The sequence below is a fragment of the Dunckerocampus dactyliophorus genome, chromosome 16, assembly GCF_027744805.1.
Source record: "Dunckerocampus dactyliophorus isolate RoL2022-P2 chromosome 16, RoL_Ddac_1.1, whole genome shotgun sequence".
In the NCBI taxonomy this organism is placed as follows: Eukaryota; Metazoa; Chordata; class Actinopteri; order Syngnathiformes; family Syngnathidae; genus Dunckerocampus; species Dunckerocampus dactyliophorus.
Genome location: NC_072834.1, coordinates 16,500,696 through 16,520,002, shown reverse-complemented (window position 1 = coordinate 16,520,002; position 19,307 = coordinate 16,500,696). Strand labels below are relative to the sequence as shown.

Below are 19,307 nucleotides of genomic sequence, written 5' to 3'. Positions count from 1 at the left end.
TATCCTCAGTAGGGTCGCGCTGGAGCCTGTCTCAGCTGACTTCGGGCGAGAGGCGCGGTACACCGTGGACTGGTCGCCAGCCAATCGCAGGGCACATATAGACAAACAGCCATTCTCACTACCATTCATACCTATGGACAATTACCAGTCACCAATTAACCCAACATGCATGTTTTTGGAATGTGGGAGGAAACCGGAGTACCACACACATAGTTTGGTTCCAAATGTGAACATTGTAAATAGTTCATGGTGTTATTTGTAAATAATGTCATTATTTTGATGTAAAACAACCCATTTTTGTGTTGTTTATGCTGTGGTATAGTTGTTTTGATATTTGAGCTGTCACAAAAGCAGCAAATATTTGTGTTGAAGTGAAAGTTATGCTTGTAATGTATCTTTTCACAAAAAGCTGGTTTTCTCACCTTTCTAGTTGGGAACTGATATTTTTCCTAAAACTCACCAATGTTCTACTGCTGATTACTAAAGAACGGAAAAAGGTAGAAACCAACTTTTTGATGGACGGGAGTCTAATCTTTCTATGGGTTCCATGTTTATATAGCCATCGAACACAATATTCTGTGTGCCTTGAAAGGTCAGTCAAAATCGTCTAAAATGGTCGGCACTGAAGGAGTTGTCTTTTGAAAAATGGTTGGGATTGAATGAGTTAAAATTGTTTAAATTTAAAATGAATGTAAATACCATAATACTATAGTACATACTTTATTAAAATGTAATATAAATTATTTAATTCTGACAAAAAAAGGAAAATAATTCAAATGTAATGTATTTATAAACTGCACGTGGATATTATAATAATGCAGTATTTAATTTATTAGAATGTAATATAAGATTTTTTTGTATTAAGCATCATTTAATTCTGGCAAAAAACGCAAAAAATTACAAAAGTATTATGTAATATGATTGTAGAATACATTTGGACACCGTAATACTACAGTACACAGTCCATGTATGTCTCAGCCACGCTCATACAAAGGCCTGTTCACACGTCTGAGCCACCGTGGAGCAAAAAGCAAAGTTAGCACTCAGCGCTACAATGGCCGCCATGCACTAAACTGTCACAACCACTCTGCGTGTGATCACTGGGGTCCCTGCTGTGCTTTACGTGTCTGGACGCCCTGTCGGATGCCGGTTGTGCCACCACGAGGGCATGACCTCGCACTCGCTGTCTGGACGTTCTGCTGGACACAGCATGCACCACTGGGGGAATGTGGGCTCACGCTTGCCCGAGCGTCAGTGGTCCTGTGAAGGCGTGGGCCAGGGATCACTAACTGGCAGGCCGAAGTCTTGAGTCTGGAGCCAGATGCCATCCATACGGACCTGTCAAGAAATTATTTAAGTACGGTATTTTATATTTTGACGGGGCACTTCTAGTTTTCTTCTTTAGACTTTACGGCATGCGAGTTAAGTCATCCTGCATGATACTACTACTACTAGTGATCAATGCGGATAAAGAGGACAGCGAGATGAAAGTTATGGAGAATGGTGATAGAAATGAGTCATAGATGCGGATAAAGAGGACAATGTGATGAGTGAAAGTTATGGGGAAAGGAGACAGAAACAGGTGATAAATGCAGATAAAGAAGACAGGCAGACAAATGAATGTTTTGGGGAAAAGAGATAGAAACGGGTTGTAGATGTTGGTAAAGATGACAGTGACATGAGTGACGAGTGAAAGTTATGGGGAAAGGAGACAGAAACAGGTGATACATGCGGATAAAGAGGACAGCGAGACGAGTGAAAGTTATTGGTAAAGAAGTCCGTTTGCTACTCCCGCCTTCCTTGCCCTGAACACTGACAATGGAGGAGTGAGAGGACAGCGAGGCAAGTGAGCCAGAGACAACAGAAAAAAAATACACATTACGCTCAAAGAAGAGAAAAGTGGACAGTTTTCAACCCAGAATGGATTGGACTAGACTGGATCTTAAGTTGAGGACATTTTTTGTATGTAGACCTACAGTGCCCTCCAAAAGTATAGGAACAGGGTCTTCACAGCTTTCACAATGTTTCTGCCATCACCTGCTGATGTTTTTTTTGGGACCTCCTTCTACCCAGGAATGTTTTGGGGATTTCTTTTACGGGTTGAATATTGTTGCATCCAGAATGCATCACTGACTGAAAACAATGTAAAGCACGAGGCACACCTACGTGTAGCGCTGTGAACAGGCACGCAGACGGAACCACGTGGCACTCCAAACCATAGAAGAAGAAAGAACGCATGCGCATAAGTCCGTCATCTTCCGCTTATGAGAATTGGAATTACTTCTGCAAGTCATTATGGAGCATAAGACAACAAAACATCAGGAGAATGTCGACTGAGGTGAGTCTTGTCCGTCGAAACATTCAAGTATTATGTTGGCTTGTCGTCAAAGCGCCGATGCGGCGGGGGATCAGTGACATCATCGTTCTCGTATTGCCTGTCTCCACGGCAATGACAAGCCGCCGTTTTCAGATTGTCCCACTCTGGAAGAAGAATGCCGTTTCAGGTCACCCAAGAACGCCGTTCCTGTGTGGATAAGAGGCTGACAATACATGACAATAAAATAATTTGTCGTTTTGATCTGAAGATGTTTCTGTGGGGATAGCCCCTTGGTCTACCTGATCCACGTCTGTTACTTAATACACTAGTGGTTTCTTCCTTCTTCAGGACATTCTAAATGCTTGTAATGGCTATGACCAATGTTTGTGTCATGGTTCTGATTGATTTTCCATCTTCTCTTCACAATTCAGAATTGCTTGTTTTTCACCCATAGACAGCTCTCTGGTTTTCATGTTGTTTTCACCTCAAAATGCAGTCTAACAAGCAAAACTTTGACAATTTTCATAGGTGTGGACCTCAACATCGATGTTTTTAACCCGAATAAGTAAAAGACAAGAGATGACTTCATAGACACAATGTGTAGTATTAATGTATATCCCTAAATCACAAGACCAAGCAGAACAACAACCCACTGTGCCACACTCGTGGATAATATATTCACGAATGATCACGATAACAATACAACACTCACTTATCATTAAACAGTGTTTCCTTCAACTATAACTTATCAATTATTCAGAATCTATTTGTGGATGTCAATTTACATGCTTTATTTATATGGCTGTAATAACCATCTACAAACTGTTCATTATATTTTACATTATGTACATCCTTATCATTTTCTTCTATCATTACAAAACATTGGTAAATAGTACATATGGAATACAGGAAGTGGAGCAAAGAAGTGAAACAGAGAAGGGGTAGGATTAAATAAGCTCTGCTGCTTCTTACGCCTTTTCGGACATGTTGAATTGTGCAAGTGTAAACAAGTGGAGTAATCTTGGATACGTGTTCTAAATAAACTAAAACCATTACCATGTCATTACCATTACACCATAACACTACAATATACAGTATTCTTTATTAGAATGTCATATACAATATTTTTTCTATTAAGGATCCTTATTTAATTCTGGCAAAATATGTGAAAAAATAATAGTCAAATTATGATTTATTATTGTTGCATGCATGTGGATACAATAATACTACAGTATAATGTGTGTCATTATTTAATTGTAACAATGTAAAAAACCTATATTATTGTACAATTCATTTGGACACCATAATACTACATTATATAATTCATCAGAATGCCATATGAATTATTTTGTGTATCAAAGACCATTATTTAATTCTGGCCCAAAAAACCCCCATCTATTATTTGTTTTTGTTTTATGCATTTGGATACTATAATACTGCAGTCTATTATTTATTAGAATTTAATATACATATTTTTTTTATTAAGATTCATTAATTCTGGCACCATAATACTACATTTTATAACTTTGAAAAATTTAATAGAAATTATTTTGGTATTAACGATAATATTTTAATTCTGGCAAAATGTTACACATACTGTACTGTGTATTATTATTTAATATTATTATTTTTAAAAAAAATTGTACAAATAACCCTTAGGGCACCTCCCACTGTCTGCAATTGAATAAATAAACGCCACCCTGGGCACGATATGATAAGTGATTTATTCAAACCAGCGTCTACAGTCATGGGAAAAAATGATTAGACCACCCTTGTTTCTTCAGTTTCTTGTTCATTTTAATGCCTGATATAACAATGATAACAAAAATAGCGAGAAGAGTTACATTTTTTGGCAGTACAATGCTATAGCTATTCATGTAAAAACTTAAGTGATTTTGGTTATCATCAAGAAAACCATGCAAGTTGCTAGATATCAGCTCTTAAATTCAACTCTTATGAGCTATATTTGTTATCATCATTATATTTGTCCAAACAAATGTACCTTTATTTGTACCAGGCATTAAAATGGATCAATAAAATGAAGAAACAAGGGTGGTCTAATCATTTTATCCATGACTGTACAGTATAAATAATAAATGGTGTTTTCAGTTTTGACCACCAGAGGGCAACATTCGCCCTGCTTTGGCTTTATTCTTCCTTGTCAAAACTGTATTTTTTTTTAGGTAGAGGCCATTTAGTAGTAATCCTTGAGAACATTTTTATAACATTCCAGGATTACCGTATATCAGAAATATGTGATTTTAATGGGAGTCAATGGACCAAATCGGTCCCAAGGGTAAAATGTGTAGGAATACTGATTTATTATTACATCCTATTCTATACACCTTGCAACATATTGTAATTTTGATAATAATTATTAAAAAACAATCAGTGTAACATTACTGACAGTAACCAGTGTAGAATACTACATATCAACGACATGTATTTGAATACGTTTTCTGAATACCTTATGGTTGTATTTTAGTTTATTTAGAAATGCTTAATATAGGCCAGAAATATGTAAAATTAGCTTAAATATAGTTGGAGATGAAATTCTCCACAACCTACTAAGGGTCAAAGGACCACTTTGGAAAATTCATTAAGCCAATTTCACCTCCCCCTTACGTGTTCGTTAATCTCCAGTTATGAGAAAGAAAGAAGTCACACACCAAATTAGATTTACAAAATGGATTGAAAAATAAGTCAGACAGATCAATTTCGCATTTAACGAAGATCCGGACCCCGTCTCATGCAGCGGTTCCCTGCTCCTCCAGCTGAGTGAGAGAGAGTCCGGCTCGATAGTCCCATCTGCCGTTTTATAGTTGTTTTGCTCAGACCATTGGTGCCAGTCTCTCCAAAGCTAACTTTCTCCTGGATTCCTTGGCAAAGCTTGTGTGACGCCAGCAGCTGATTACACTTACTGTAGTTGTTGACATTTATGCCAACATAAACAAAACATTCTTTTCCCCAGCCTATCTCAAGGCTCAACTTAGTTTCTGTCTGTTCCCTTATCTGGCTGCTGATCCCGGCTGGCCTACGGTTGATTGTACATTATGTGTGAGCGCCACACTATTTCTGTTTAACCTTTGACACACTTAAACAGATGTTCATCTACTCAACAATTTAATCAAGTATTATTTCTATAAAGTACTTGTTATCATTCACTAAGTTATTAGATTAATTGATTAAACAGTTATATCTATACTGTACTTACTTTAAGGCACTCAATGCACATCAATGCAATATTATTCTAAAATCTACTTGTAATAAATATTTACCCACTCTATAAATTATTTTTGCCTACAATATACATGTGTTTTGACTAACAATAGGCCATAGTCAACCGCGAAACAGCGTGATTTATTAATTCATATATTTTGAAAAACCGCAATAGAGTGAAGCCTTGAAATTCAAGAGTCGAGAGTCGACTGAGCTGAGAATCAAACTAATCAAATCAAAACAACGTACACGTGCCTCAAGAGTTCAAGGGAGAGGCTTTGTCTTCCACCACACTAAAGTGACTTCCTTCATGGTGAGATGGATCAATTAAACTGAGGCAGTGACATCCCGAAGGGGCCATAAAGGCCTTAAAAGTGTTGTTATGATCCAACTACACGTCAACAGTTGTGGTGTGTGACATCTGTGTGTGTGTGTGTTTTTTTTAACTCCCTCTATGTTTACTACTTGACTCGTCTGAGATAATTGCATGAGTGTCTGGGGACGGACAAAGGTAGACTTGAAATACTCCAGAGTCCGCCCCTCCTGGCTCTCATCCGCGATTCAGCAGCAATCACTAGCAGCCAATCTGAAACACAGTCATGCTTTTAAAAAATTATGCGATAACTTGTACACCAAAGACTTCATCACCAATTGTTTTGAATTTTCCACTATAAATATGTAAATAATTCTGCACAACTAACACTAGAGGGCGCGCCATCATCGGTTGATATGTTTGTGAAGGGCTGCTTCCTGAGAGACTCAGTATGTTGGAAGCATGTTTAGCACATCTTTAGGGAATCAATGTGTGACCAGACAGATAAAAACGAGCAGCATCACTGTAGATGACTTTTTAAAATGTAATAAAAAGAAAAGCATGTTGGCCCACACAGTCAGGAGATCAGGATGGTCTGGGTTCAAATCTCTGTTGGGGCATCTCTGTGTGGAGTTTGCATGCTCCCCCCGTGTGTTTGTGCATGTAAAGTTAACTGAAGACTCTAAATTGTCCATAGGTATGAATTGTGGTGTGAATGGCTGTGTGTCTATATGTGCCCTGCGACTGGCTGGCAGCCAGTCACCTTGGATAGGCTTCAGCATACCCCTGCAGCCCTAGTGAGGACAAACACATAGAAAATGGATGGATGCATATATACATATACTGTATATATATATATACACAGGGTGTCCCAAAAAAATGTAGACACTTGCTGCAAAAGTGTCATGCCAAGTATTAGAGAAGACTTTGAAGATGAGGAGTTTTATTTTCAGATGGGGCACACCCACACTACCATTGCAATGTTAGATCTTTCCTTGATGAGATCTTGCCAAACAGGTGGTTTGTATGGCGGGGTTTCGTTGAATATCCTCCTGGGTCACCAGACCACACGGCACTAGACTTTTTTTTTTTAAATACCGAATAGACAAAGTCTATGCTATGAGATCTGCAACAGTCGCTGAATTGAGAGCAGTCATTGAACGTGAATGCATGGAAATACCAAGAGAATTGTTAGGTGACGTGTGCAATTCCATTGCTTTGCCTTGTGAGCAGTGTCTAGACCAGAACGGTCAGTTTGAGAACAGGCGGTGACAAAACAATAAGATCCATCCATCCATTTTCTATGCCACTTGTCCTCACGAGGGTGGCGGGGCTATGCTGGAGCGGTTTCCTCCCACATTCCAAAAACATGCATGTTAGGTTAATTGGTGACTCTAAATTGTCCATAGGTATGAATGGTAGTGAGAATGGTTGTTTGTCTATATGTGCCCTGCGATTGGCTGGCGACCAGTCCAGGGTGTACCCTGCCTGTCGCCCGAAGGCAGCTGGGATAGGCTCCAGCATACCCGCGACCCTAATGAGGATAAGCAGCATAGAAAATGGATGGATGGATGGATGGATGGGTGTCTTTCTTTCCAGCCATTCACTAAAGCAGTTGATTTTAATGATCAACACCTTCAATTTGAGGGAAGGAGCTCATCAATTAAATCACCTGCTGAAGAGACTAGTTGGCGAGAAAACCTGCAGTGTCTCTGGCCTCGAGTTTGACACATGCGATTTGGAGTCTCCAATTAACCCAGGAGTTCTCAATTATTTTCTGTCATGCTCCCCCTACGGGACAGAAATGTTTTCACGCCCCACGATTTGAAATAATATTGTGAAACTGATCATATCTATGTATTTATCTGTACTGTACAGACTGAACTCGAAACTGAAACCAGGAAATTACAACAAAATGGAGAGCTGTGAAGCACACAAGCGTATTCAACAGTCAAATCGCATGTTGAGTATGATAAATTCATACTTGCTGGCAGGTCTGCATTAACATTGAAAGTGCTCCTTGACTCTCACGGCCCCCTGACAATTCACCGTGCCCCCCCCCCCCCCCCCCTCCAATGGGGCCCACCCCTGAATCAACCTAACATGAATATTTTTGGAATGTGCGAGGAAACCAGGGTGTGTGTGTGTGTGTGTGTATGTATACGTGTATATTAGGGGTGTAACGATTCATGGATGCATCCATTTATATTCCTATGATCCAACTACATCGATCTGTGTCCAGCAAAGTTTCCATTCAGGATGACATATATCGATCTAACATTCTTTAAAAGGTAATCAATGGATTGACTCAATACTAGGAAATAAAGCATTGGATTTAAGCACGGCAGGATAGGCTCCAGCATACCCTCGCGACCCTAATGAGGATAAGCGGCATCGAAAATGGATGGATGGATGGAGGCTTTATATGTGTGTGTTTTTAAGCACTTTTAATGATAAAGACGTTAAACTCCTGTAACAGTTTGATTTGGCGTAAATTGATTATTCATGCCGTAGAGTGGGGCGCACGATTAACGTCATGTAAAAGTGAGTTTTTGACTCCAGACGCCCTACACCTTGGACGCTACACTCGACCCAGTCTGCCTGTGATGTCATCATTTATACTGGATTTATACTTATCTACTTTATATTTATGTAGTGTTGGACCACATTGAGTCATACGAGTGCTTCAAAAGTTAAGTCCAACTTTAAGCCTTTCAAACTCAGGGATCGGAGCTTCAGGAGAAGATAAAAGGTATGTAGGATATAAATTCACTTTAATATCTACAGTGTAGGGACGCACGGTCTCGTACATTTAGCACGTTGGCCAACACAGTAACAGCCTGGAGATCGGGAAGACCTGGGTTCAATTCTCCCTTGGGCATTTCTGTGTGGAGTTTGTTCTCCACACTGTTCTCTCCCCCTTGTGCACGTGGATTTTCTCCGGGTACTCCGGTTTCCTCCCACATTCCAAAAACATGCAGGTGAGGTTAATTGGTGACTATAAATTGTTCGTAGGTATGAATATGAATATGAGTGTGAATGATTTGTTTGTCTAGTCACCAGTCCAGGGTGTACCCTGCCTGTCGCCCGAAGTCAGCTGGGATAGGCTCCAGCATGCCCCCGTGACCCTAATAAGGAGAAGCGGTATAGAAAATGGATGGATGGATCTACAGTGTATTTGTAGATAGAATTTCCTTAAAATCTCATGTTGCGAAAGATGTTAATTTTGCCACGGAATTACTGTGTACATGCAGTTTGTAGTGTGGCGTGTGTAGTGAGGCCTACATGAAATGATACTTATTTTTCTTCCCTGGACTTCTTGATTAGCAAAAAAATGTACATGGCTACTTTGTTGACTTGGTCCGTGAGTCGATCACAGCTTTTGTCTTGTATGTATGTATGTATGTACTTTATTTATCCCACATTGACTCAATGTTAAAGCAATGGGAACCAAAGGCACTATTTCCCGCTATGAAATTTGCTCTAATTTCTTTAATACTTGTGGTAGAGAAGTGAAAGGCATAAAATTAAAGTTAAAGTCAAGTTTTCTCAGATAGAATTAATCACAGACTTTATTTAATTCAACCAGTTCTTTCATTGTTTATTCAACCTGAAGTTGGTTGCACTCAAATAAAATGTGAATGCATTTGCCATTAATTGCTGTTTACTTGTTTGTTTTATATCCATAATTAATTCATACCTGATTCCCATACAAAAAACAAGGAAATCTAGGAAACTTCACCTGCACTGTCCAGTATCCAGGTATTTATTCAGTCAGACTAAAACGTTTGGCTAAAACTGAATCGACTGAATCGATTTAAAGTCACTGAATTGTTTCAGATTGTATTGTTGTAAATGAGCCAGTATGAATCTTATCGGCAACCACGAATCGTGATAGGAATCAAATCGTTATTAAAACGATTCGTTACACCCCTAATTTAAATATAAAAACAACAACACCAAAAAAAAAAAAAAAAAAAATATATATATATATATATATATATATATACACAGCAACAGTATATATATACAACCACAGTGAGAGCCATTATCCACAAATGACAAAAACATTGAATAGTAAATGGTCTTTCACTTGTATAGCGCTTTTCCACCCTAAAGGCACTCAAAGCGCTTTGACACTGTTAGCACATTTACCCACTGATGACGCAGCACCAGGAGCAACTCAGGGCTCAGTCTCTTGCCCAAGGATATTTCAACATGATCACAGGAGGACAGAGGATCGAACTGCAACCTTCAGGTTGGGAGACAACCACTCTACAATGCTGATGGGGATGTCATACAACTTCATGTCAAAAAATCCAAACTATCCCTTTAAGGATCTTCTCAATTTTGCAAGAAAACATCTTGATGATCCCCAAGACCTTTGGGAAAATACTTGTGGTCTGACGAGACATAAGTTGAACTTTTTGGTAGGTGTGTGTCCCATTACATGTCCAGTAAAAGTAACGCTGCATTTAAAAAAAGAACATCATGCCGAAATATGGTGGTGGTAGTGTGATGGTCTGGGCCTGTTTTGCTGCTTCAGGACCTGGAAGACTTACTGTGGTAAATGGAACCATGAATTCTGCTGTCTCCCATAAAACCCTGAAGGAGAATGTCCGGTCATCTGTTCAAACTTGGGTTCTGCAGCAGTACAAGGATCTAAACCACACCAGCAACTCCACCTATGATTGGTTGAAGAAAAACAAAGACTTTGGAGTGGCCTAGTCCTGACCTGAATCCTATTGAGATTCTATTGAGAGCATGACCTTAAAAAGGTGGTTCATGCCGGAAAACCCTCTAATGTGGATGAATTACAACAATTCTGCAAAGATGAGTGGGCTCATCCTATCTATGATTAGTCATATATATCATCATATATCAATCATGCATATTACTTTACTGCACAACCTTTGGTCACATAATGCTGCTTACAAGGAACATACAAAGCCTTTATCCCTAAAATCACAATTATAAAAATTTGCTGATAAACTTTCAGACAGCTAACATTATGCATAAAGCAAACAATAACATGTTACCCAAAAACGTAAAAAAAAATTCTTCTCAACGGGAGAGGAGAAATATATATAATATAATATCTTAGGGAAAAATTTAACCTAAAGCACTTGTACAAACAAACAAACAACACTAAAATCCTTCAGCATTTCAATGCGTGGAATCAAGTTATGGAACGGATTGAGTAAGGAACTCAAATGCACTAAAACGAGCGATTTCAAGAAACAGTACAAGCAGTTGATGTTTATAATGTACAAGGAAGAAGACACCTGATCCACTGTGCACATACAATGCTATGTCTAACCAGTCCTACACTGGCTAGTAACTCTTCATTTCTGGTGAGTACTTTGTACTCACTCATGGTCAAAATGTATCTCTGTTAATTATTTCATCAGCTATTATCAATTTATTATCATCATTTAGTCTGGTGACGGATGAGGGATAGGATTAAATAAGCTTTGCTTCTTCCTACTCCTATTTGGACAGGCTGAAGTGTGAATTGTATGATGTGATGTGCAGTGTAATTTGTGTGCATGTTCAAGATGAATTAAACCATTACCATTACCATTACATGACAAAAATACCAGTGTGAATGCTAAGCGAACCGCATCAAATTGCACACCAAGTATTTTTATTCACATTTTGGTCTGGACCAAATGCATTCTTCTCCAGTCTCGGGCCACTTGTGTGGGTTCAAATGATGGCGTTCACACTTGAACTGTACAAACAGAACAAACGCACGAGCGTTCCTTTTCACCGAACCACTTTTTTGCATCTTTGGTGCGGAACCACAAGTGTGAGCGCAGCCTAACGTGAACACGCTGGATCTCCCACTCGCGCCGACAGATGGATGGGGCTAATATCGTAATTAAGCACCTCAGGCTGATGGTTCCTGTTTACCGGTTGGTTGCTAGGCAGTGACATCAGCTGATCCCCCGTCCCTCCCCCCCCTCTCTAATTCCCTTCCCTCTCCTTGCACACTCACTCTTGCCTCTGCTCTCTCCCAGATCGGCAGCGCAGACGTGGGTGGAGTGTAGGGGGGGTCTCCAAAGAGGAGAGCCTGGAAGGAAAGTAGTAGTGTGTGTGTGTGTGTGTGTGTGTGTTTGTGTGCGCGCATGGGTGTGTGTGCAGCAGGGAGGTTGTGACATGGAGACAGCATGGTCAGGCTGTGAGGACGTCAGTGGAAGACGCGGCGGCAGCCTCCACATGTCCACCTAAATAGACAGCACTGGGAGGTTACTTGTTTTTTTTTGTAGTTTTGTTGTTTTTTTCTGAGTTTGTGCATGCTTTTGGGAGACGGCTCCTTGCTGGACCGCATGCATGACACAACGCAAAGGCGAGAAACCCACCATCAGCATCCAGGAGCACATGGCCATTGACGTGTGCCCAGGACCCATCCTGCCCATCAAGCAGATCTCGGACTACTTCCCACGGTACCCTCGGGGCCTGCAGCCCGCCGGGCCCCCGCGCTCTGCTCCATCCGCCGCCGCCACCACCGCCGCTACCGTTGCCCCGGAAAGAGAGCGCCCGAATGAAGACAGCCCAGACCGGGCGTTTGGTGTGGGAGCGTCAGCTTCCCTGCAGGCGGCCGCCAGGAGGGACGAGGAGCCCGACGTGGAGGGATACGACTCGGATGACTCCAGTGAGTGCCCCCCTCCAATCCATTCCTACCCTTTCTTTCTTTCGACTTCCACCGGTTGCCAGGCATCCATCCGCCTTTTTATCCATCACCTTTTCTTCTTGACATGCATTGTGTGTCCCTTGTGCATCCCCCAAAACACACACACACGCACACATGCACACACACAAAACTCTCCGCCTCGCATATCAGACAACTGTTGCTGCTGCTGCAGCAGTTGCAGCCTCCTCCCCAAGCTCCCACTCCACTCTGTCTCCTGCAGATGGCATGTTAACATAGCCGGCAAATGTCGACACTGGTGGTCGTGGTTTTGTTTGTTTGGGAAATACTTAACAAACCACATGAAGGAATTCCACATGTCCGAAAAGGAGTAGGGAGAAGCAGAATCCTACCCCTTGTCCCACTTTCTTTTCTTCGGGGCACTCACAATGAACGATTTGGTTCATAGCTATTCATAGCTCTTTCAGTAAAAACATGCAGCAATGAGACAATGCATGCGCGATCCACAGGTGACCCCCGAAAGGATCCTCAGTCCTCCTTCCCAGAGATTGGAGGGTAACGTGTGACATCCTCCTCCTCTTTCAGAGTTAATCCGGTGTGCACGAGGCAGGGGGAGGGTAGTTTAATCCTGAACTGGACTAGAGGAAAGGATGATGGAGAGCAGAGGGAGAAAGAGGAGGCAGATGTTGTTCTGTGATGACCTCAGCGAAGCAACAAGGATTTGACGCCATACTGGAATGTTTTCCTCACTCGGGAGTCCAAATGAAAATGCATTCGCAAGGCAGCAGGTGGCGGCCTAACCATGATTCTGTTTAGCCCAACACCTTTGTGGAAAAAGGTATTAGGATGTCACTAAGGAGTGCAATGATTGAGAAATCAGAACATGCCACGGCCATACCCTCCATTCCTGTAAGGGACAGCCATGCAACCAGTGTGTTGCTACGTCTGTTGGGTGACTGCCCCACTCTGCCACCAATGCGAGTGGATTGTATCGGCAAACAGTCATGCAGTTTTTGCCTAATCCTGCTAAGTCTAACCTAACTTGTCTTGCTCGTGCTTTTATGCATTTGCAAAAAGCAGCAGGCAGGGCTATAGCACACTAACAATAAGGTCATTTAGAAAGTTGCATTTGCACAAAATACGAACTAGAAAGTCAATCAGTAGGAAAGCTAACTCATGACCCAGCAATACTCTTCCTGTCGTCCCTCCTTTTTTGCTGGTAATTGGTTCCAGACCCGACGAGGAGGATTCAATATTAATAAACAGAATATTTTCGTAGTTAGAGCATAGAAAACCTGTTTAGGACTTCCTAAATGCGATTTTTACCATAATTGGAGCCCTGTAGACATGAACTATCACTCCTGTAGTCACCTTTACACTCCTATTATTCTTTGTTTACACCACATTGTGCAACTGTAACGCGCAGGCTACGGAATGAATGCAGGGACACAAGAGACGGCCGCCACTTTAAACATAGCATGCTACCGAGCTACAGTAACTAGTTTAATTCTATCACGTTTTTTTCAAAATACATTAATTCATAAATCATGCTGCTTTATGGTTGAATACAACCTATTACTGGTCAAACAAAATGCATATTTAAGCAAATTCTACATATTTTTTTGCCTAAATTATTATTTTCAAAATATGTAAAGTAAAATACAAATGTAGGGCATTCAAAAACACTGTGATGATATGTAGTATTCTACACTGGTCACTAGGTGTCAGTAATGTTGGGTGAGACACACAAGCACCAGACTTGATCATCGGGACAACAGGCTTTTATTGCAGGTTTGATCTCACAACAGGCACAAATAACCCCTAATAAAAACTACTGTTGTGGCGGTCCTGTCCGCCCCCACGTTGTTCCTCTCAGGAACGCATTTATGGCAACACACCATTATGTCTACTGTATTGGGTAATAGCAATATAAAGGTGACTATAAGGGTGTTATTTGTCATGTCTAGACGGCTCTACTAATGTTAACGTTGTAAACAGGTTCTCTATGCTAAATCAGGAATCGTACTTTGCGGAAATTCACTTATTACGGTCGGGTCTGGAACCGATTAACAGCAATAAACAAGGGATCACTGCTTTTGTAAATTTTTGTTTAGATCTGCTGCGCCACTGACTCACTTAGCCACCAATGCAAGTGGACGATCTGCAAAAGGCAAAATAATGGAAATTGAAACTCAGGAAAATCGGTTTTGTAGTTTCTGTGTAATCGGTCAAAGTAACAAACCGCAGTCAAATTGTCCTTTTGTGCTTGGTGGAGGTAAAATGAGGATTTGATTACACAAACAGTCCCCTTTGTCTGGATCTATATCATACATACAACATTTTATAGGACTCAGTCCTGACTCTTCTTGTTCTTGGTCACCCCAGAAGACACAAGGGACCCCCACTACACTCTCATAGTGCTTTCTCTGTTGCTGAATTACTATGCTCCACAGTCTCTACTTTGCTGCAGTGCTCCCTTTTCATACTGCCCTCAAATTTGCCTCCTTTTTATTGTTCGTTACCTTGTTAAGACTTGTAGCCTTGACGCCATGTTGTTGCAGTAAGGAATTACTTTGCTGCAATGCTTCCTTTTCTTACAGCCCTGAGTGTCCTCTTGGATAAAATGTGTCTGGTAAATACAGGAGAATCTCGTTCTCCTCCATTGTTAGCGTGCCTTCTTAAGACTTGACCTTGACACAAGGGACCCTCATTACCTTCTCATAGCGTTAGGCTAACGCCTAGCATGCACTTTCATTAAGCATTGTGAATTTAGAGCGCTTGTGCAGTGTTACGCAAACAAGCGCTCCTGTCCTTCCGAGCTGATATGGCAATTAGTCACTCGCATCTGCTGGAGTGTCGTCTTAATGATAAAGCAATCAACCTGGAGACACATCCATGATGCCAGGTAATTACATCCCAGTTGTGCCTGTCTTTTTCCAAACGCAAACAGGACATATGAGAGTTGTAGTTTAATGTGCTGTTAAATATCCTCACTTGATACTATGTCTTATTGCTTCATGCGATGAAATATATCCAGCGGTGGAAGGCAATCTCAACGACACCTGAATCCACAGCAATAAAGTAAGAGATCTGTTCCATCTTCCTACCCTCTTTGTTTCTTACTTTATCTCGCTGTGGAGTTTGACAGCACCAACCTGTTTGGTTGACAGGAGGGCATTCTCAACATGACTTGCGGTGTCATAAAAGAAAAAACATGACAACCATCACACAACTTAACACGATGACACATACACAGGGCAACTACTGTTAGTGGAGGATAAGAAACTACAACTATGTTGACTCTAAACATGTACTGTACTATGAGCAACTAATTACAAAAAGGAGCCACAAGGAATGCTGGGAGCAGGGCATCACTACCGTTGCTGGCAGTGTTTCCATTTCCCAGCATGCTTTGAGGCACTTGTTTTTCGTTTATTATTCCACATAGTAGTAGCAGTTGCCCTATGTGTGTTTACTTACCAGTTACATGTTTTGCTGTCATTTTAGTGTCGGCACTGCGATTGTTGTCAGTGTTCTGTCTAATGACCCCGCCATTCATTTCTCTGTGTGACAAGCTCACTGTGAGTTCAGTGCTGGATATACAGTATATGGTATTTGACAATGTAAATGCAAAAAATAAATGCAATTAAAAATAACCAGCCACCTGTGGCTTTTACAGCATAAGTTCTTTGTTCACTTATATAATAATAATATATTATTGGCCCGATATTGGCATAAAAATGTTATATCGGTTGATATCTGTATCAGGTTTTCCCTATAGATAATAAAAACCGTTGCTGCTGTATATACAGGCCTATGGGCTCCCGTACTTGCCGTCATCGAGGCATCCAGCTGCGCCAATACGTGGAAATACTTCGTCACGTCCTGTGTTATTCCTCACAATCGGAACTGGGCTTGATATGTTGAAACCACGTGGGTGTGGGTGTGCCGCAGATAGCACTAACCTTAGCTAACTTAGCTTAGCTTGTAGCAGTGCCGGCACGGTTTTGTTGTCTCTGTTGTCAGTCGACATTTTTACTCACGGCGAGGGTCACCAAAAGTGGAGATGCGGTTCACAACGAGACAGGAGTGGAGGTAGGTGGCACTAATCAGTTTACTCTCCACGTAACTCAACAACAAGCAACGATTCTTTAGCAGGAGCTAAGTGGCTAAAACAACCTCATGACCCAGAAACAGAAGTACACTTGGTTTATAGATAGATAGATAGATAGATAGATAGATAGATAGATAGATAGATAGATAGATAGATAGACACTTTATTCATCTCCAAGAGAAATGTCTAAAACAACATTGTAGGTCAACACAATGTGTTAATTCCATGACAGGAGATACAGTATGTGATGGTAAACATATCGATATCGGTTGATATCTGAATTGGAAATTGAGAGTTGGACAATATCGGCATATATAAAACCAATATCAGACATCCCTAATTTGCACACAAAATTTGGTGAATTTTACAGTACGTCAAAGACCCCAAAATTGTGATTTAGTTGCCGGAATAATAACCAAGTATGTCCTTTAGTTTTTATGATTGATAAATCACTTTTGTCCCTCCTGTTGTTCCAAAAGAGTTCTGTGATAACGAGGGAGCCATGGCCCAGATCGGCTCCCCGTTGTCTCGCGGGACTTGAGCCAGTATTTGCATGCTGCCTCCTGGATAAGACGCCCAGAGTCCCCCGAGTCCACATGGGGTGCGGGGGACATACGTCTCAATACTGGTGAATAGCTGAGCAGCTAATCTGCATAAGAGCAGAATTGTCCCGTTCATTGTGCCTCAACCTTGATTTTTAATTGAAGTGCGGTAACCCAGCAGAGGGAGGGATGTTGTTGTGGTGGTGGTGGTGGTGGTGGTTGGGGGGAGGGGGTGGAGGGGCTAATCAGAACCAATTGCATCTCCACCACATCAATTAATAGTTGCTGCCAATGGGACGAAGGGTATCACGTCCCTACCGGGGTTAGGAGAAATAGCGGGCGTGACCCACATGACAGAGAAAACGCTCTTGTGTTTCTCTGAGATAAGCCTCACAGCAAATTGTGTTAACAGCAGAGGATGCTTGTTGGGGGGTTGGCGGGTGTGGTGGGGAGGTGGTCTGGTGGTGTGTGTGTCCCCCCTCCCGTCATCTCTAGACTGCTGCCTTGTTTACTCGCCAACTGGTGAGGTCAAATCCAGTTAGATTAAGAAAGACGTGAATTCTTCTAAGGTGGCTGGACAACCAAAATTTGGGATTTGTGATGAAAAGGTATTTGAGTGAGTGATTTAGCTGCTAGTGTTAGCTTGCAGCTAATACCCACAATATCCGTCGTCATTTGTTATCAATGTAGTGTCGTTTTACCATTTTACGTAAGTGGCAGAAAAAAGTGAATGGATGGATTCTTTCCCATTCCATTTGCATTGTGGGAAGTGACCAATCAACAGTTAGGGTTAGGAGCTTGTGGTTAGGTTTAGGGGGTAGGGTTAGCATTAGAATGTTCTGGTTAGGATTACGGTTACAGTCGTAGTTAGGGTTACGGTTATGAGATGTTAGGGTTATTATGTTTGGTTCAGTTAAAAGTAACTCTGGTGTGTTTGCTCTGCTAGTATAGTTTGGTCAACTGTGAACGCGATCATCTGGTGTGTGTGTTTGGTGCCCGGTGTGCACCAAATACTGTTTAGTTCACTTGAGATCGAATGCTACACAGACCAGTTTTACAATGTTGGCAAAACGAATGCAGAATTAATGTGTGTGACAACGCCACTTTTTTAAAGTATATTTTAGAAGCTTTTGGTAAAATCTAAGATGGTAAAGTTTGCGTTTATTAAAAGACCTACAAAGCAGAATATATGGAGATTATCAGAACACGCAAAATATTGTGAAGAAGAGATTCAAATGTAATAATGCTATAGGATTTATCAAATCTGAAACATGTTTGCGGTCAGTGTTTTTGCATCTTTTTTAAGCACGTTTGGAAGGCAGATGCTCTCATCCATCCATGCAAACATCCAGTGATGCCAAACAGGGAAAAATCTGTCAGCCTTGTTCACTGTAGTTTTCTCAAAAGCACCATGTTCAGTACTAGGGTTAGGGTTAGGGTTTTGAGCAAAGCTTTCCAACTGACTTTATATCACCAGCCAAATTAGAAGCAAGCAGACTGGAAAAAAAACAAACAACACTGTCAGTGACCAACGCAACACCAGCCGTTTTCAACTCTGTCTTGTACGTAACGAAACAAGGCATAGCTCCTCTCTCTGGCGGGAGTGAGTCTGTCTCGGAAGTGGCGGTCGCTGTGTGTGACTGGCCAATCACAGAGCGTAAAGAGTGAATACATAAGTAGTTACCCAATGAGGATTTTCCTTCATCACGATTACGGATAATGACGAGCTGTACTCGTTCCATGCTCGTAATCGTCAAAAATGCATCATCCGTAACCGTGTAAAACGAGTATCCAGCTCATCCCTACACCAGTACACTGCTGTCCAAATGATGTTAAACACTGTTTTTATGCAGACAGAGTAAGTAGTAAGTACTCCGGAACTTGGAACACCTGTAGGAATTAGTTGCACCAACTGCCAAGGCTTAATCAACCTCCATTTCTGCAGAACAGCTTTGAATTGTTGACCCATTTTGTGGTCCCTGAAACAGGCCTTTTGAAAAATTCTGAAATACACATTATTTTTCAGTTTTGGGTAACCTTACCTTTTTTGTAATCTCTGGCACTTCACCACTTACCTTTGCATCATTTCAAGCTATTCATTGGACTTGAACGACTTGAATTTCAATAAATAACTGGAAAGATTGGTG

The 19,307-nt window shown here is 41.2% G+C and overlaps 1 protein-coding gene across 2 annotated transcripts in view; it reads left to right on the top strand.

Annotated features, from left to right (window-relative positions):
- The first annotated feature begins 11,867 nt into the window (after window positions 1–11,867).
- Window positions 11,868–19,307, top strand: part of doc2b (double C2-like domains, beta) — a 157,091-nt gene continuing 149,651 nt past the window's right edge. For both annotated transcript variants that reach the window (XM_054754563.1, XM_054754562.1), the window contains exon 1: window positions 11,868–12,507. In XM_054754563.1, coding sequence (XP_054610538.1) covers window positions 12,186–12,507 — 322 coding nt within the window. In that variant the 5' untranslated portion in view covers window positions 11,868–12,185. The remainder of the gene's footprint in view (window positions 12,508–19,307) is intronic.